Source organism: Ictidomys tridecemlineatus, chromosome 1 (genome assembly GCF_052094955.1).
Source record: "Ictidomys tridecemlineatus isolate mIctTri1 chromosome 1, mIctTri1.hap1, whole genome shotgun sequence".
NCBI classification, from domain to species: Eukaryota; Metazoa; Chordata; class Mammalia; order Rodentia; family Sciuridae; genus Ictidomys; species Ictidomys tridecemlineatus.
The window spans coordinates 216,368,941-216,389,243 of NC_135477.1; the positions used below are offsets into that span (position 1 = coordinate 216,368,941).

The following is a 20,303-nucleotide window of genomic DNA, read 5'->3' on the forward strand; positions in this document are numbered from 1 at the left end:
CCTACTTCGTGTTACTCCTTCTCAGCCAGAAGGAGAAGTGTCATATTTTTTAAACACCAAAGTGTTTCCTAAACTTGGATGTATACAATAATCCAAGAAACTCATTGGAAATAAAGATACCTGGGCTTCCACCCAGAAATTCTGATTTGCCAGGGCTGCCTGGGAGTCTGTATTTTTAACTTTAGCCGTAAGCAATACTGATTCAGGCCTGCCATGGACTGCCCTGTTATTTGGGAACCACTGGCTTAAAGGATGATTATGTTTATTTGTGAGTATCCTCAGATGATACCACCATATGGACACTTTGTTTTCCAGATGAACAAAATAAAAATAAATGGTACAATCAGTTCCTTGCCAGGCTTAAATTACTGGGTTTTGGGAAACAACACTTGCACCTCTGATGGGAGTGTAAAGAGGCCAGAGCTCCGTTCTAAAGGGGCAGCTCTGCTCAGCACGTGACCCCACAGATGCCACGAGCTTGAAGGCAGGTTGGGGAGTAAGTTGGAAGGGGCAGGTTTACTTGTCTATACAGAGAGGGCACCAATCCCAGCAGCTTCAGCTTAGTTAAACTCATTTTGGGAAATATTTTTGGCTCATGTGGTTTCATGTTTTAGAGTTCCATTTTTAAGCACTGGGTCCATCCAAACCCACTGAAGCTGAGCTGAAGCATCCAGGGAAGATGCTGAGTTTCACACAGCTCTCTGCTGAGTCTGTAAAAATTTCGCAGATTTGTCCAAACTGCTTTGTTGAGAAACCAAAACAAAAATCACTAATCCCAGTGGGGATTTGTAGGGTCCTGTGGTTTTGATCCAAAGTGATGGCAAAAAGAGTGGTCAGTCATGTGACTTACAAGCCAAAAGTTTTCATTATGAAAACTGAAAGAAATCTACAAGCTTAGTCTTAAAATATACTCCCAAGAGACAAACCAGAAAAAAAAATCATCTTAGTTTTGGCCCTGGAAACACAGACTAAGGAGACAGGTCCAAACCAAATGTTGTCAGGGCTCACTATGTTTTAAATCCAAAGCAGAATTTTATTCCACTGGGGTGACACTGTTTATTAACACTGTTGCAATCAGATAGTCTAGAAAGTTCAAGAGTGCTAGGTGCCGTCTCTTGTTTGTTCTCTGAACAGAACCAGATTGCAGTCCAAGAAAATGAGTACCAACAACATAAATTATGAGATTTTTACTGTAACTTCCTTTACCAAGGATATGTAGACAATACAGTATGAAATTTTTTTCTATACTTTAATGTAAAATTTTATTCATTAAATGTCAGATCATGTTACAATAACAACTCTTAAGTTGTAGGACACACAAACATAGTCTGGAGAATTTGTGGTATCTTGTTTGTCACTATGTAACAAATATTAAGACTTAAAACAACAGCTCTTTTTATTGCATTTCCTGCTTTCACAGGACAAGAATTCTGGCAGGGCTCAGCTGAGTGATTCTTCTGCTTCATGTGATTGACTAGGGTCACCCACTAGTATTCAGCTGGTGGCTGATCTCATCTGGTGGATAGAAGGCAACTTCACTCGAAGTTGTCTTCTGGGCAGTTTGGAAGGGCAGATATAAAGCTAACTCAGTGAGCTTTGCTGTCTCCATGAAGTCTCAGGGTCTCTCGTGGCCCAGAGTTCCCAGAGACCAAAGGGTAGGCCTGCAATGGACATAGCATCCCTCCAGTTTCAAGGGTCAGAGAAACAGATCCTGCCTCTTGATAGAAGAAACATCAAAGGATTTGTGGTTAGCTTTCATCCACCACAACACAAATGCCTGAGTTCTGCTCCCCAAAATTCTGATTTTCTAATTGTGTGGTGAAGTACAAGATCTGCATTTTAGAAAACACTCAATAAGATTGTAATGCAAGGGAGCCTCATAGTTTACTTAGAAAAATGTGTTTACAATTAATCTATTAAACATTGACTGATCATGTGTCATGTACCCAGAGTTATGTTAGATTCTGTAGAGAACAGAAAGGAGGGGTGAAGAAAAGATCCCTGTCCTGATGGTGCTTGTGCCTCACTGGAGCCAGGTGTGGTGGTGGAACTGAATGCCAGGAGCATCTTCAGGGGAGCAGAGGGGCAGGGAAAGGGGTGAGTGCAGCCAGGGTGACTGAGGCAAGCCTGAGGCTGAGCTTTGGAAAACAGATTGAAGGGTGTGTTGGAGTGAGTGGGAAGTAAGAATTAAAGGGGAAAAGGAAACTGGTCTTTCTAAAAGTTCCAGCCAAAGTGGTGCTAGAGGTGAAGGAGCAGGAGACAGAATGGGACCAGAACACATTTTTCAAAGTGTACTCTTTCCTCCAGGCTTTTGTTAGGATCATATCCCCTGGTGTCTTAGCTTGGGCTGCCATAACAAAATACCACAGACTGGTGGCTTTAAAAACAGACCTTTATTTTCTCAGTTTAGAATCGGGAAAGCCCAAGATCAAGTTCCAGCAGGGTCAGTGTCTGTGGAGGATTCTTTCCTTAGTTTGCAGATGGCTACCTTCTTGTTGTGTCTTCACATGGCATTTCCATGGTGCATGCCCTCAGAGACAGAGAGGTACTCTTCCTCTTTTTTTAAGGCCCCTGATCCCATTCTAAGGGACCCACCCTCATGACCTCATCTAACCCTAATCACCTCCCACAGGTTCCTCCTCCAAACATCATCACATTGAAGGCTGGGGTTTCAACATATGACTTTGGCTGGAGGGACACAAACGTTTAGTCCATATACCTGGTCTATTCCTTCTCCACTCTGGCTTTCTGTCTAGGCCTGTGTTTCTTGTGGCTGATGCATCAGGCCACTCAGATCCAGCAGGAGGACAGACAGCAAAAATGCAGACTTTCAGCATAGCACATCCTCCCCTCCTGACTCCACATGCTCTAGCTCCGTCAACCAAATAGTTTCTGGGCCCCCACCCCCAAAATAGGCTGTGGATTGAGGGGAGGGAGAAGGAGGATCTGGGGGTGGCATGCATAAGGTTGGGAAGATCTCAGGAGCTGGGTCAAGCTATGAGGAATGTTAGTGAGAGGCTATGAGCAAAGTGTCAAAAACAATGCTAAGACCAATCATCAGAAAGATGAATGGGATTCAAGACAACAGTGAGAGAATCCTGTGATTTCTGAGTAGAAGACCAGGTGGGGAGTGAGTGCTGGAATCAGGAGGGTCCAATTGGCCACCTGTAAAGAGGTCCAGCATGCCCAGCAAGTTGAGTCTAGCTGCTCAAAAATGTCTTATTGAGCTGGACAGAGGCCCTCCACCCATTGACGACAATCTCTTCTGTCCAGATCATAGGCTGCTGCCTGTATGAAGCCTTCAAGTTTTGAAGCCCAGAATCAAGACTGAGTATCAGGTCTGGCAGCCTTCAGGGATAGTGTCAGCATCCAGGCAGGAGCCTAGGCACAAACAAAAGGAAGTTCAGGGCTAAGTTCAGTCAGGAAACTGCCAGGCGAGGAGCCAGGGGACAGGCGAGGAGCCAGGGGACAGGCGGGGAGCAGGATGAGCAGCCACAGTCCCTATTGAACAGAGTGATCAAGGGGTCAGAGGATGCTCTGCAGACAGTAGTCAGGAAGATGCAGATATTCATGAGCAAGGCTGAGAAGATAGGCTAGGAAGATAGGCCAAGATCCCAGCCCTTCTGGAGGAAGGGGAATGGGAAGCTGGTGGAGAACAGGATCGAGGACAAGCATCTCCAGTGGTCTCATTGCCAGTAAGAAAGCCTCTGGCGTACTTCCTGTTGGGGCTAGAACACTCTCAGATCAACCAAGGTTTCTGGTTTCATCCTAGGGACCGGATGGGAAGGGAATATTGAACCTCTGCTAGTTAAACAAAGGGGACCCTCTGGGCAGACTCAGCCCTGACTTGGCAAGCAGTAGGTATTTCTATGAGAAGAAAAGGGCCCTCTCCACATGGCAGATGCAGGATGCAGCCCCACCCCCAGGCTTAGCAACAGAGCAGAGTACAGTCTGGATTCAGCCCCCAGTGCTTCTCAGCCAGAGCCTTGGTGTAATGCAGAGTTTGTAACTACATGTGGTCACTCTGAAGTGAAGGCAGTAATGAGGGCCTATTTTGGTCCTGGAATACTTGGGACTAAATCTTAGTGTTTTAGCCATAATTCAGGAAAACTTTGGGTTTCTCTGAGTTCCCTCTTCTTCCTCAGATGCAGGTGCTATAAACTAGTCATCACCAGAGAGTATGAAAGGTTAACACTGGGCTAATCGCTTATACCAGGTAAGTGGGTGAGACCTGTGGTCCTGGTGCATGAACACAGAGGTGCCACCCCAGCCTGTCTAGAAAGTGGCTGGCTCGAGCAGGGGGCAAACTGGAAAATGCTACCGAAAGGCACTGCTGCCAAAAACCCTGTTCCAGTTGGATGGCAAGCCATGCTCCACGCCCTGGCAACTAGAGAACAAAAACTTCTGTGCTTTTAAGATCAGGCAAACACCACCTTACTATGGAGTCACCTCTGAAGATTCCAGGACCCTTTCATTAGAAGGAAACATTGTCCATTGGCCCTGCCAGTGGACTCAGCTCACTTCTCCAGGAGAGATTCTTGCTCCTGACCAGCTGCTTTGCCATTCCAAGTAGCCCCTCCACTCCCTCATTTACCCTTACTCCTGTCCTTAAGCAGCCACACTAGCCTTCTCAGTGAGGATGTTGGTTCTAGCAAGAGACTCCTGCTCTGATTGCAGTTTCAGTTGGTCTGTTTCTGAAGGTCTAACCAGTTGAGTCTTATGCTAATCTTCTAATAATACTTTTTTGCTCAATGTTTTAGGATGTACCAGGTATAATGTTGGGGGTGGGATGCAAATGATCATGACATGGTCCCTTCCTCAAAGAGTTTGCAGTATGCTGGGAGACACAGAAATGTGAAGTAGCAGTAGTGGACAGTACCTCCATACCTTGCATCCATTCCCTCCTTCCTGGCAGAACCTAACACTGTTCTGGAATCCTCCTTTCTCCCCTCCTACAGCCTGCTTTGGGACTATTTGGTCAATGGAGCCAGAAGCAAGATGAGTCAGAAGCTGAGTTAAGAGGAAAGAGATGGGGCTGTGCTGTAAATCCACCTTGTGACTGCACTAACTGGAAGTCCAAGGCTGGCATTGTGTGGCATGGCACTGTGGACTTAAGCAACACAGGTCAGTAGGACTAAGCAGAAAGTCCACGTATAGTCCTGGTTCACCCATTTTTCACTGATATAAAATCTATTGTATGAATACTATATATATATTTTATGCTAATAATAAACATTATTTTTTCATACAAATAAACTCATTTTTTCATTTCATCAGTGGACATCTAAGTCCTTTCTAGCTCCTTAAAAACCATGTTTCCTTAAGGGTGATGATTAGATTTTTGTGATTATAAACAATGCTGCTATACACATTCCTAAATAGGTCTTCTGATACACATGCCAATACCTTTAGATGTTAATACCAAATTGTCTTTCCTATGATGGCCTAAATGCTGCGGAGCAGAATGTGAGTGTTCCATATCTGTGCTCACACTTGTTTTATGATATTAGTGAAATAAAAAATCTAGGGATTTACATTGCAAATTTGAATTTTTGAAATGTTCTGATTACTAATGAAATTAAGCATATTATTTTGCATGCTGGTCATTTGTGTTTCCGCCTCTGTGAAGGCTTTTTAACGCCCTTTGCCTATTTTCATTTTGAGGTATTCACACTTTTTATTGACTTTTAGGGGTTTATTATATATTCTGGATAATAATCATTTGCCCATTATGTTTGTTTCACATATCTTATTTTGTTATGTATATTTTCACTTTCTTTCTAATATCTCTTCATGAACAAATATATCTCATTTTTCATGTAAAGAGATTTATAAGTGTCTTCTTTGCAGTTAGCACTTTTAGGGGGCCTTTTTGAGTAAGGTCTCTCTTATCCTAAAGTCATTAAAATATGCTCTTCTATTTCCTGCTTGAAACGTTCAAGGTTTTGCTATTTAATTCTCCTGGAATTAATTGTATGCATCATGTGCGATAAGAATCCAATTTCACTTTTTTTCTCTTGTGAATAATCAATTATCCAATCTTTATTTATTGAATACCCTTTCTGGTATCTCCAATGATTGCAATGTTACCTCTGTCTTATAATAGGGTTCCATACTTATAGGTCAGTTTTCAGGTTTTCTATTTGTTCTATGGTCAATCTGTCTAGTCCTAAACCAATACTACTTCATATGTTTTACTGTAACTTTATGAAACAGTTTTTTCTTCCTTTCCTCCTTCCCTCCCTTTCTTTCTTTCATACTGGGGATTGAACCTAAGTTATTTTATCAAAGAATTACATCCCCACCCATTTTTATTTTTGAGACAGGATATTGCTAAGTTGCTCAGTCTGGCCTCAAGCTTGTGATCCTCCTGCCTTAGCCTCTCAAGTTGCTGAGATTACAGGTATGTAGCACAATACTTGGTTTTAAAAATTTGACATGTAGAAGGTCAGATTCTCCAAACTTATTCTTTATGAGTGAATAGCTATCCTTAGGCTGTATTCATCAATAAATGTTAAGATTCAATTTATCAAGTTCTTTGAAAAACTCCTGGGATTTTTTAGTGAAATTATGAATCTGTAGATCAACTCGAGGACAACTGGTATCTTTATATTCTGAGTTTTCCTATCCATTGAAACACTGTATCTCCATTTATTTAGGTCTTTTTTGTGTTTTCATTATTTCAAAATTCAATTGCTGTGCACCAGACATGATTCCAAGGAGCAAAAACCTCTGCCCTAATGGAACATGCATTATGGTAGGAAAAAAGACAGTAAAATAAATAAGTAGATTAAATAAGCAAAAAACGAAGGAGTGAAGGCAGTGAGGAAACTAGTCATGTGCCTGCTTTGGCAGGAGCCTACTGGGCAGAGGGACACAAAGTTCATGCCCGTTTGAAGAGCTGTGAGGAGTCCTGCATGGCTGGAGAGGGAACAGGAGAGATCTGTTTGTAGTAGGACTGCCCTGGTCACTGTGCTGAGAACCACTGAAGGGGAGCCTGGGAGGAGGCAGGGAGGCCTTCTTAAGGCCCCAGTAGTAATCCTGAGGAGGCTGATGGAGGCTTGGACAAGAGTAGTAGCAATGTGGTAGCAATGGTGTGGCAAGTAGTGGCCATTGGAAAGTAGCACCACCAGGACTTGCTAACACTGAGAGATGTGTGAGAGAGAAGGCAAAGCTGCTTAGACCAGGAGACACACTTGAGCAACAGGAAGGACATCACTGCCATTGACTGAGATGGGAAAGATGGGAGACAAATAGGTTGAAGGGAGAATGCCAGGAGCTTGGCCCAAGACATGTGTGTTCGAGACGTTGGTTAGATATCTCAGAGGTGATCTTCTGTAGCCCACTGGTTAGAGAAGATTGGAGTTCAGAAGGGAGATGTATTTTTGCCTGTAGTTCCAGTTATTAGGGAAGCTGAAGCAGTAGGATGTCTCGGGCCCAGAAATTCAAAGTCAGCCTGGACAACAGAGTGAGACCCTGTCTCAAGAAGAGAAAAGGAAAAGTAAAAAATACATGACATGAAATTTAATATTTCGACCATTTTAAAGTGTAAATTCAGTGGCATTAAGTACATTGTTGTGTTAACATCACTACTATGTATCTCTAGAAATTTGTCATCATCCCAACTAAAATTCCACACCCATTAACATATCCTTGTTCCTCCTTCCCCCAGCCACTAGCAACCTCCCTTCTATTTTTCCTCTTTATAAATTTGACTATCCTAAGTACCTCATATAAGTGAAGTCATATACTACTTGCCCTGGTGATTGACCTATTTCACTTAACATAAGGTTCCTTCAAGCTGTAGCATGCATCAAAATTTTATTCCTCTTACAAGCCAAATAAGGGTTGGGGTTGTGGCTCAGTGGTAGAGCGCTTGCCTAGCATGTGTGAGGCACTGGATTCGATTCTTAGCACCACTTAAAAATAAATAAAGGTTGGGCTGGGGATGTGGCTCAAGCAGTAGCGCGCTCATTTGGCATGCGTGTGGCCCGGGTTTGATCCTCGGCACCAAATACAAACAAAGATGTTGTGTCGTCTGAAAACTGAAAAAAAAAAAATAAATATTAAAATTAAAAAAAAAAAAAGGTCCACCAACAACTAATAAAATATTTTAAAAAAGCCAAACAATATTCCATTAAATATGTTTATATATATTTATGTATATGTGTGTGTGGGTATATGTATATTTACATATACCCACACACACATATACATACACATAACATATTTTGTTTATCCATTCATCTGATTTTTTTGGGGGGGCCTACTGAGGATTTAACTTAGTAATGCTTTACCATCAAGCCACATCTCCAATCCTTTTATTTTTTATTTTGAGACAGGGTCTTGCTAAGTAGCTTAGGGCCTCATTAAGTTGCTGAGACTGGCCTTGAATTTGCAATTCTCCTGCCTTGGCCTCCCAAGTCTCCATGATTACAGATGTGCACCATTACACCTGGCAACATTCATCTGTTGATAGACATTGGGATTGTTCCACTTTTTGGCAACTGTGAATAATGATGCTATGAATGTGAGTACACAAATACATATTTAAGTCCCTTCTTTCAAATTTTTACACACAGAAGTGGAATTGCTCGATCATATCATGACTGTGTGTTCATGGATCCATTCTGAAGACCCAGGAGAGGAGCATCCCAGAGAGAACAGGACAAGAATGGAACAGAGAAACAGAGAATAAATGTAGGGCATTAATAGGGCTCAGTGGAAATTTAGCAACCTTGAATTTAAAGTGAAATTCTTCAGCATGTTTTTATATGTGTGTGTGTATGTGTGTTCGTGTTTCCCCAGCCACAATCATACAGGTATACAGGTACAGGTACAGGTTGGAAAAGATATTGGATATAACCATGATTTTGGTTTAGTCAGATCAGTGTTAAAGGAATTGAGGATATGCATGTAATTCTGAGTGATTATAGTTTTTCTTCTCTTTCTTTCTTGTTTTTTTGGCAGTTCTGTGAGTTGAACTATTCAGGGAGGGACACTCCATCACTGATCCTCAGCTCTTCTTTTAAAATTTTATTCTGAGACAGGGTCTTTCTGTGTTGCTCAGGCTGGCCTGAAACTTGTGATTCTCTTGCCTCAGCTTCCCAATTGGCTAGGATTATTAGTGTGTCACTGTGGCTAGCTGTAGTTATTGATCTTGGAATATAAATTGGGTAAGGACTTCAAACACACAAATTTTCCATATATTCTGGTAAAAGCTTTGTTGAATTAATTTCTAGTTTCTCCTTCCTTTTTTTTTTGTACTGGGGATTGAACCCAGGGGCACCTAACCACTGAGCAACATCCTCAGCTTTTCTTTTGTATTTTATTTAGAGACAGTGTCTTGCCAAGTTGCTTATGGCCTTGCTAAGTTGCTGAAGCTGGCTTTGAACTTGTGATCCTCCTGCCTCAGCCTCCTGAGCTGCTGCTGGGATTATAGGCGTGCACTACTACATCTGGCTATTTCTAGCTTCTTAATAAATGAAAAATTTTAAAAATATGCTTTCCAACTATTTGCTGCTAGAATATAGAAATAAAATTGTTTTTATAACCCAATCATATTTCAAAACAACCTGAAAGCCTCTCTTAGGAATCTCAATAATTTGCATGTAGGTTGCTTTGCTTTCTCTTTTAGGTGGCCACACCCTCCAGAAGTATTGTCCATTATGTTTGTCGTTTTTTCAGTTCTGGTGCTTTTCTTTTTCTATATGCCTTGCCTTGTCAGCTAGTAATTTCAGTATAATGTCAAATACAAAGGCGGTGAAAAGTGACTTTTATCATTATTAATGGATGCCGTCATTAATAAAGATGTTAACTCTAAGTTTTTATCAAGTAAAGGAAGGTCATAATAGTTGGTTGAGAGTTTTCATCATGATTAAATGTTGAAAAATTTCAAATACCTATTCTATGTCTGCTGAGATAATCATACAGTTTTTCTCTAATTATTGGTTACTGGGTAGATTAATTTTATCAATTTTTAAAATATTAAATGACTCATTAATTCCTTAGATAATCCCAACTTGGTCATGATATACATTTTTATATAACTAGAATCTCTAAATATTCACAATATCAGAAAATACAGCTTATTATATTCAATTTTCAGACAGGAAACTAAGATAGAGAAACAAGGAATATATGTAAGTTTTATACTCAGCAGGTGGCAGGACAAGGATTCAACTCTGGCCTGCCTGATTGTAAACTTATGCTAGCTTCCATCAGTTTTTCCTCCTTGAGAACAAAGGCCCAGACTTTCTTATATGTCCCAAATGCCCAAGGCAATGTACATACTTTTGCCCATTTGAGAATTTGTACTGAATGAATACTGAATGTATGTTTCAAGATCCTGTATCCTTTAGAAATTTCTTAGTTGGAAAACCCAAAACCAAAACATCACTTCCCCACCAACTTAGTTCATCATAGGTATTGGTCACAAAATAATGTAAATGTAAACAGAAGAGGGACTAGGGATGTAGTTCAGTGGTAGAACACTTTTCTAGCATGTGTGGGGCCCTGGGTTCAAACCTCAGAACCATAAAAATAATGAATGCTCTTCCCTATGCCACCATATAATAGTTATCCTATTAAAACAAAAACAAAACAGAAGAAAACGTCTATAAAAGTGGACCTAACTACTAAGTGATTCCTTATTTTTAAATTCTTGAACTTTTTCATCACATTGAAATGGATAAAAACAAGGTCAGCACAAGACAGAAAATAAAAATAAAGAAAAAGTCTTTTGTACAGCGTTTTCCTTGGTCCACGTTTTCACTAGTGTATTCATGCTCAAGACTTCCTTAGAGCTTCTTCATTTCTTCAGTAAAAGAAATAGTATTTCTGGAGCAGACACATGATAGGGAGATTAGGAATCAGTCTCCCCACTCAGAAAAGAAGCATGAATGCATAAGACACATCTGAGTGTGGGGACAGGCAAAAGACCAAGCCCTAGGGTTCCAGGGCAGGGGAATGCCCTTCATCCTGCAGGAGGACCCTGCAATGTAGCCCTGGGTATAAACAAGGGCGGGAGACACTCTGCATCAAACTTTTGCCAAAATAGGAAAAAGGAATCAACAGCTGTAGCCAAATAATATTTCACTGCAAGTAGAAAAACAGGCAGAAAAAACTATCCTGTCACCTCTTCTGTGAAAAGCAAAAATAAAGTTGTATTTCATCCTTAATTTTCCACCTTGTGGGCAAAAATAAAAGGAAAATTACTTCTGGGCAATCTTGCACGTATTACAGAATAATGAGCCATTTTAGGCAGTTGAACAAGAAGCAGGACAATGAATGTTCTCTGCAGAGTGTAGTCGTGTTGTTTTCAGAAGTGAATCTTATCAAGAAACCAAAAGGAAGCTGGTGACATACACCAGCACTGGCCAGTCACATTTATCATGAGCAGGCAGTGGGAGGCTTGGGTGTAAAGTGGAAGCTTAACACTTGGAGGCTGATATGACTCACACTGGCACCCTCACTGCCACGTGGCTCTCTACCTACAGCATCAAGGCCACTCGTTTCACACCAACTCCCCTCCCCTTGCCTTGTAACTTGATTCACTGAACAATCCAATGAACTATTCCATAAAGTCAGCTATTAAGATGGTTCCAAACATCACTAAGCCAATCAGCTTTCAAGGCAAGCTTATAATTGCACAGATGTGGTCCCTCTGTATCTCTGTTAGCTGGATTCTAAGATGACCCCCAAGATCCCTTTCTCTGGTGTGTATGCCCTATATCCTCCTTCAATGTGAGAGGTATCTGTATATCCTCCTTCAATGTGAGAGGTATCTGTGACTACAACGGGGTACCACTCTCATAATTATGCTATATCATATGAAAGAAGGGATTCATAGATGTAATCAAGATGCCTAAATAGTTGGTTTCTACTTACTTGAAGGACAGATTATCTGGGATGGGCCGTACTTGCAAGAGGTCAGACAAATGCAAAGTGAGATTTATCCTCTGGTTTTGTGGAAGCAAACAAACATGTTGTGAGCTTCTTATAGAGCAGGTAATGTGGCAAGAACCTGATGGCAGCCTCTGGGAACTAAGAGTGGTCCCAGCTAACAGCTAGCCAAAAGTAGGTAGAGGGAATTCAACAACTGCAAGGAAATGAATTCTCCCAACCACCAATGAGATTGGAAAAGGAACCTCAACCTCACTTAGGACAACTGATTTCAGCCTGGTGAGTCTCTGAGCAGAAGACCAAGCTCACCCATATCCAGATTTCTGATCCATGGAATAATAAATGTATGTTGTTTTAAGCCACTAAGTTTGGGGATACTTCTTAATGCAACAATACAAAAGTAATAAATCTATACTCAAGCCTTGAATTTTGATTAAAATACCCTAGTCTGAGTTCTGAGATGTAGAGAGTACTTATTAGTATGGCAGAAGCAGTTAATGAGCTTATCTATCAGTTGGAAAAAAGTGTCTCTATTGTTTCAGTGGAGGGCATGTGGTGGCCATTTATGCTGTTCATCAAGGATTTTCAGTTCTTATGGATAAAGAAAAATGTGGTATATATACACATTGGATTGCTCAGCCATAAAGAAGAATGAAATTATGGCATTTTCCAGTAAATAGATGGAACTGGAGACTCTCATGCTAATTGAAATAAGCCAATCTCCAAAAACCAAATGCCAAATGTTCTCTCTGATATGAGGATGCTAATATATAATAAGAGGTTGGGAAAGGAAGAATAGAAGTACTTTGGATTAGACAAAGGAGAATGAAGGGAATGGAGGGGGTAATGGGAATAGGAAAAAACAGTAGAATGAATCAGACATAACTTTCTTTCCTATGTTCATATATGAATACGTGACCAGTGTAAATCCACATCTGTACAACCAAAAGAATGAGAAGTTATACTCTATGTATGTACAATATGTCAAAACACACTCTACTGTCATGTATAACTAAAAAGAACAAATAAAAAAAAAGAAAGAAAAAAGTATTTTCAGTTCTTCTCCTCTCTGGAAAATTACGGCCCTTTATTGTCTGTTGCTCTTGGTAATCCTGATTGCATGGACCATGTGCATCATATTGGTCAATGCAATTGGGAGCAGAAGTGATACATATCAGTTCTGAGCCAGGGAGTTTTATCAGTACATGACTCTCCAGAGCTCGTTCTCCTTCTGCTAGTAGTATACAGCAATGTTCCTGATAGCTTGGTTATTAAAGTAAGGTATATGGGGCAGATTTCATCTTCTGACTAATGATGGATCTTTAATGTGAGTAAAAAATTACTTTTTTTGATTTTTAAGGCCCTACTATTTTATGGTTGGTTGTTACTGCAGCATAAGTTAGCCCATGCTGACTTAAATGGGGAATTACTGAACAACGAAGCCCAAAAGGACAGCCAAAGACACAGAAACAAGAAAATCAAGAGGATAAGAGGATATATAATATCTTTCATGTTTTTGTGTACCTAAATGATTCTCTCTCATTATAAAAAACAAACGAAAGCCTCAAGTAAGTGAAAGCAGAAGAGAAAAACGTAAAAATGCCAGTCATTACTCGAGTACATTGAAAAGCCGGACAGTCACAGGTGCTGGTTATGTCTGAGAAGATCAGAACTAGCAGAGTGGTTGGCTCTTTGCCCTTCAGGGGAACAGGAGGGAAGCTGCTCTTGGACAACTCTTCTCAGGACAAATGCCATCCTGTTTTTGGAGTTTCCACACTCCTTTAATTGCGAGAGCCTGGAAGAGAGAGTCTTCATAGCATGCTGAATGATATTGCCAAAGATAACTTAGAGGGAGTGTGTCTACCTAGCAGAGACAGACAGACAACAAAAACAAAAGTTCTGATGAAAAATAAAGTACTATCACAGCAGAGAAGAGATGTGCTGTAAAACCCTGCTATTCAAAGGGACAGAAGTAGCTCTGGATGAATAGAAAGACTGAGTTAAGTGATCAGTTGGATAGGTTTTAGGACCCTTGGGAAACAGTTGAATGGGTGCTGTGGCAAACACTCAACTTAGATCTTAAAGATAAGAGGTTCTGGTGAAAAGTTCTGTGGTAAATTAACAGAAATTCCATTTAGCAGGTTTGGAGTTTTGAAGATAAAAATACCACTGGCTCTGCAAATGATGGGAGACTTACAGCAGACATTTATAAATTAAGCTAACCCTATGTATATCTTCTCAAAGTGTTATTCTGTTCAGACACATCAATAATGCATAGCCAAGGAGACAGATTTAACAGTGAAACAGGCCTCCTGACTCCAGCATCTGGTAATTCTTGACCAATTATACTAGAACTGAATGGATTCCATTCTCAGGGAGCCAAATTTGATTAAGAAAAAAAAAAGATACAGAACCAAGACCTAGAAATGGACACTCTGACTTGTAGTGCATTTTTCAATTTGAATATATATTGGCTGTGTCTATGAAGTAAGAGGAAATGGAATACTGCAGCCCTGACTAATTCAGGCCATAAGTTTATATTTACAATGAAAACATAAAGTAATTATGACAAAATATGTTGTTAAATTGAATCACTTATGGTAATTGCTTCAATTCTCTCACCTCACCTTTTTTCTATAGATGTGTAGTCATAGCCTTTGGGAATGATGAGGATATTGTGGATGCCAGAATATCGTCCCAAGGGACACACTTCTAGATAGTCCAAAAGCTACTCTAGCTGCAAAATATTTGCATACTAGTCATATGCTCTCCTCATTCCAATGCTAGGTGACGTGACCAGCAAATGGCTACTATAGGTAAGCTGGTTACTGTATTTTTCAAGTTCTATCTTGATTTCTTTGGACCTTAAGTTATCTGGAAGATAAGAAAGAAGTATAGCATTCTCGAAAGCAACGTCATTTTGCTCTCACAATCAGTATTCACAACAGAGAGAGGCAGCAGTTTAGGGTGCATTTAAATGTAACTAACTGCATCAAATTTAACAGATTAATTCACAAAGAGATACTGGAACATGCAAGTGATGATTTCGTGCTCTGCCCAAAATTATAAGAGGGGGGCACAAATGAGATAATTTAGGTCTTTTAAAAGAGTCATTTTCTTTCAAGAACCTGTTATCCCCCCTACCCTGGCTTCTCAGCTTTTCTTCTAAATAGCATTGCTGACGCTTTATTAGTTAATCAATAAGACATGATACAGAGTATGGTTATCATAAAATAATCATACCCTGGAGCATTTTGAGGCATGAGCCACTTGTCTCTAATCAGATTGGGTTGAGATTACCTTTGGATAACCACACTCCTGGGAACAGTCTCATTTCTATTATGAGTACATTTTATAATAGGGAAAAACGTACATTTCTGCAGGGGAAAATGAAGTTGGTAGTGTATACCTAGCAATCATTTCAGTTGAGCTGAGAAACATTTCTCTTTTTGAACCACGTCAAACTCTGCTTTGTCTATTCAAGTAATATCAGAGAAAAGAGGCACCACACACTCGGTGTGGGGAATCCAGTACAATAGAAGCTATATTTTACTTTTGCATTGCAAGCTTCAAATTATATGCAAACATTCAAAAAGGGCATCTGAAACTTGGCATGCATGTTTATAAATGGCACACTTTGAATCTGGAGTGGGCTTAGGTGTGTAGGTTACAATACTGGATGATCTCCCATGTAAAAATGGAACAAAGCCTTTCTCTAACTTCCCACAGAGCAAGATGTTCATTTCTGCTTCAATTATAATCCTAGGCACACTGGAGATTCCATTAAGAGCAATTTCCATCTCTTCCTCCTTATCCTGACTAGCCAAAAATTTTAATCAAATTACATATATTAGAAAGTTAAAGACAGAAAAGCCTGGTGAGCCATGAGATACACTATAAAACAGTGTAACAGTGGCTTGGAATGGTGGAAAAACCCATTGATGAACCCACTGTAGGCTCCAGAGATGATTATAAATGCTTAGAGCCCTAGGTTCTAATCCTGTTTTTATTTATGTTTTTACACATAGGTAGATTTATATCCAGGGACTTTTAACATGGGATAAATGATGAAAGAAAAAAAAAAAGATGGTGAGATAACATATGCTAATTGCTCTGTGATGGAAGTAATATTTGTAACTAATAATGAAGGAGAAAAGAAAACCCAATGATATTATTGCCATACTGATAGAATCAGATGCCTAATACTCTTTGTGCTGTTCTTGTTAGTTACATAACTCTCATAATAAAATAAAATTATTTCAGGTTGGTTTTTTGGAATGAAAGGAGAGAAGGTAAGAAAAAGAGAAACAGTCTTATTTTATGGATTTATTACATTAGAATTAAATTTAGTCTCTATATGGCAATATTGCATTTGGTTAATGATACCTCCTTGCAATGCCAGTTATTTCAAGAGTCTCAGAATGTCTGTCTTGGGTCCAACAATTGCTTAATCCTTCCTACTATTTCATTTCCTCAGAATTCTACTTGATCTTTGCAAAACAGCGAGGGCAGCTGGGCTCCTGGCTTGAAAGAAATGAAGCCTGGCCAGAAAGAAACTAAGCAAAGATTTATATTAGTCATTTAAAAATTCAACTCACACAACTAGATGGAAGCATCCAGTTTTAGTTATTCAGAGAGCAGAAAGGCTCCCTATCTCAGATTCCCCCAAGTTGGGAGATTACTTGTGTTTCATACTTAAAAGTCACATTTTGCCTCACGCAGAACAGCCCAAAGGCAGCCAGAGCCAATGTGAACTGTCCTGCCACCTCACACCTCCCAGGATGAAAGCCCTTCAGGGCTGTGTAGGTTGAGCTGGAGTGATAGGGCCTGAGAAACTCTTTGAGAAGCAGTGAGAGCCTGGTTGGCCATTCTCTTGACTGATTGGGGTTCCAAGGGGACTCTTTCCACTATCTTAACATCCCTGTCCTGTCATTCCCTACAGCCTCAATTGTGACATCACCACTTGACCAGACAGCTTTCTTCAAGGTCTTTGCATGGTAAGGGGATGGGCTTCACCAACATCCTCCTTGGTGGTTGATTCTTGTCAATCACCCTGCTCTTAAAATTCCTTCCTATTTATAGGACAGTTCATTATCAGTTTCTTACATTCTGCTGATCTTTCTCTACTTCTGTAGGTCCTCTTTCTTCCTTAAACATTAAAGAGCTTCCCCAAACCAAGAGAGTCTTTTGCCCTTTGTTTTCATCTCTGTGTAATGTATCCTCTCTCAAACCAACTGTCAAACCCACAAGTCCCACTTGACTTTTCACCTGTTATTAGCTTATCACCTTCCACCAACACTCAAAACTGACTTACTGTGGTATGCAGATGCAGATGGCACCCATGAATGCCTCCAGCCTGGTGTCTGTATCTTTATGTAACCCTCTCTTCTTAACTGTGAGAAGAACCTGTGGCTTGCGTCAAAACAACAGAATATAGCAAAGGTAAAGGGATTTAGCAAATGTGTTAAGGATCCTAATCAGTTGATTTTGAGTTGGGTGGGCCTGACCTATTCAGATGAGCCCTTTAACACTGGGTATATGCATTCCCTAAAATAAGAGATTTGAAGCAAGGAACTCTCCTGTTGAATTTTTTTTTTGGGGGGGGGGGTACTCAGGATTTAATTCAGAGTTGCTTTACAACAGGCTACATCTCCAGACCTTGTTGTTGTTGTTGTTGTTGTTTTTAGTTGAACATGACAGTAGAGTATATTTTGACATAGTTATACAAACAAGGGAGTATATCTTATTCAATTAGGAGCCCAGTCTTGTGGTTGTGCATGATGTGGGGATTCACTGTGGTATATTCATATATGTACATAGGAAAGTTAAGTCAGATTCATTCCACTGTATTTCCCATTCCTGTATCCTCTGCTCCCTTTGCTTCATTTCCCTTTTGTCTAATCTACTGAATTTCTAGTCTTCCCTGCCCCCTGTTGTTATCATCTACATATTAGTGAGAACATTCGACCTTTGTTTTTTTTTGGGATTGGCTTATTTTGCTTAGCATAATAGTCTCCAGATCCATCTATTCACTCACTGGCATAAGTCATAAAGTCATTCTTTTTATGACTGAGTAATATTCCATTGTGTATTTGTACCACGTTTTCTTTATCTATTCATTTGTTGAAGGACACCTAGGTTTGTTTCATAGCTTAGCTACTGTGAATTGAGCTGGTATAAACATTGATGTGGCTGTGTCATTATAGTATGCTGATTTTAAGTCCTTTGTGTATACACTAAGGAGTGGGATAATTAGGTCAAATGATCTCCAGCCCCCTTTATTTTTAAATTTGAGACAGGGTCTTGCTAAGTTTCCCAGGCTGATCTCCAATTTGTAATCCTTCTGCCTCCTCCTCCCAACTCACTGGGGTTATAGGTGGGTGCCACCATGCTCAGCCTCTGTTTTAAAAAAGCAAATAACCATATTGTGAACTGGCCATGGATAAGATAGCCTCTAGAAGCTGAGAGCCTTAGTCCTTTAACTGCAAGGAACTGAGTTCTGCCAAGAATCCAGGTGAGCTTATAAGAAGATCCCAAGTTCCAGATGAGAGCATCAGCCTGTGGAATCCTGAGCAAAGGACACAGTTTAGCTATACCTGACCTCCTGACCTACAGAAATCCTGGTGGTAATTTGTTTTGCAGCAATAGAAACTTACCCTCCCAACTGCTTTATTATTATCATTTTGTGTTCAAAGTGTGAAACTTACCTCATTCCCTTTATTAGGTACCAAAATCTATCATTTTTTTCTTGACCAATATCTACTGATTTATTCAAACGACATCCCTCTATTTTATTCAAATCATTAATTCAGCAAAGATTTGTGTCCAGCTCTGGGTATGCAATGATGAGGCCAGAATGATTCCTGCCCTTATGCAAAGTAAAGGGGCCAAAATGAACATTGAATATATAATTGCAGGAGGTGCTGAAGTTCTGTAAGGAACTTGGACCTCATGTGGTTGGAGGGGAGTCCTCACCACCTCAAGGCTGAGTTGTGCCAGACTCCTACTTTGTCTCTTTCTCTTTCCTCCAGGCACAGAGTTACTGGGTTAGTCTTTCCCAAAGATACATTTTAATTTAAGGACATTCACCTCTGTTTGAAGATTTTCAATAGCTCCCTATTACCTTACAGATATAATAAGCAAAATAGTAATAAGGTTGTGGGCAATGTCATTTGTGCCTTATATACTAGTAACAAGAGAACTTTGAAAACTTGAATGACGCCACAGTAGTGGTGAGTTCCTGTGAGCTAACTCTGAATTGCCTTTTCACACTGTTGCTATCTCCTTGATATTTTAAACTGTTTGTAAAAAATTATTTTTCTAATTGTGAGTATGGAGCTTACAAACGTATTACATAAATTAATACAGTCCCCCAAAAGAAAACCAATTAACCCATTTTGGCCCTTATCTCTGGAATATTTTGACTAGTCTACATGCTTAAAGCTAATCTAAGATCAATATTTGGTTCATGTCTACCCCACAAGACTATGACTGTAAAATGAGAGTCACATTTAGGTTTATATCTAAATGACAATAACTCTGAAACCCCTATCTGCCAAAGAAAAATAAAGCAGTTGTAGATTCCTTTTGGTACTCCACCTGGCTCCCTCCCTCTTCTAGGCCATACACTTATAACTATGGTTTGCAATTTAACAAGACAGAGATTCCTTTTTCTCCAAAGAATTTGCCCCGGAGTCTCTTATTAGGAAAGCTATTCCCACGTACAAATCTTGTGGGGAGAAACACTAGTCAAGACTGGCTGACACATGGAATACAAGGACTGACCGCCTGCCTCTGGTAGGACCAATTCTGTGATGCAGTCCACCCTCCAGAACTGTTGTGTGGGACCCAACAGAAGCTGACCTCCAGCAAGACCTTGTTTGTGGGTAGCTTTCTTCCCCTCCCCTTTGTTGCTTCCCTCATCCCCTTCTCTTGGAAACACCCCTCAAATCAATCACTTGAACAGGAATTTCCATCCTGGGATCTGCTTTTAAGGAACTAACCCCTGAACAATCCTTCAAAGAATCCCTTGTTTGTTTCTATGAGCCACTAAGAGAGTCTCACTGTGCCTACCACCAATCTGTCATGGTGGACTCCTGTGGCATGCTTCACCTTTCCCTTTTTGATTCAGATGTCCTTGCCACCACCCAGGAATCTAGCTAAATGAACCCCATGTGGTTTCTGAAGAAGGCTTACACTCTGAGAACAACCATGTCCATGCCAGGGATGCTATTTTTTTGGATGTTCCTCAGGTTGCCAGTCTTCAAGATGTCACAGTTGGCTCGACTTCCATGAAGAATTGGAAGAATGGCCTCCCCCTTCACTTTCTGGGCACTTGGCAACAGACCTGCTAGTGCCCAGTTTCTGAGGGTCTGCTTTCTGGCCTTTATTTCTCTAGT

At 40.3% G+C, this 20,303-nt stretch overlaps 1 protein-coding gene across 1 annotated transcript in view; it reads right to left on the reverse strand.

Annotated features, from left to right (window-relative positions):
- Positions 1 to 2,374: 2,374 nt before the first annotated feature.
- The window catches only part of LOC144367389 (uncharacterized), a 54,187-nt gene continuing 36,258 nt past the window's right edge, over positions 2,375 to 20,303 (reverse strand). The window contains exon 3 of the mRNA XM_078023468.1: positions 2,375 to 8,045. Coding sequence (XP_077879594.1) covers positions 7,862 to 8,045 — 184 coding nt within the window. The 3' untranslated portion in view covers positions 2,375 to 7,861. The remainder of the gene's footprint in view (positions 8,046 to 20,303) is intronic.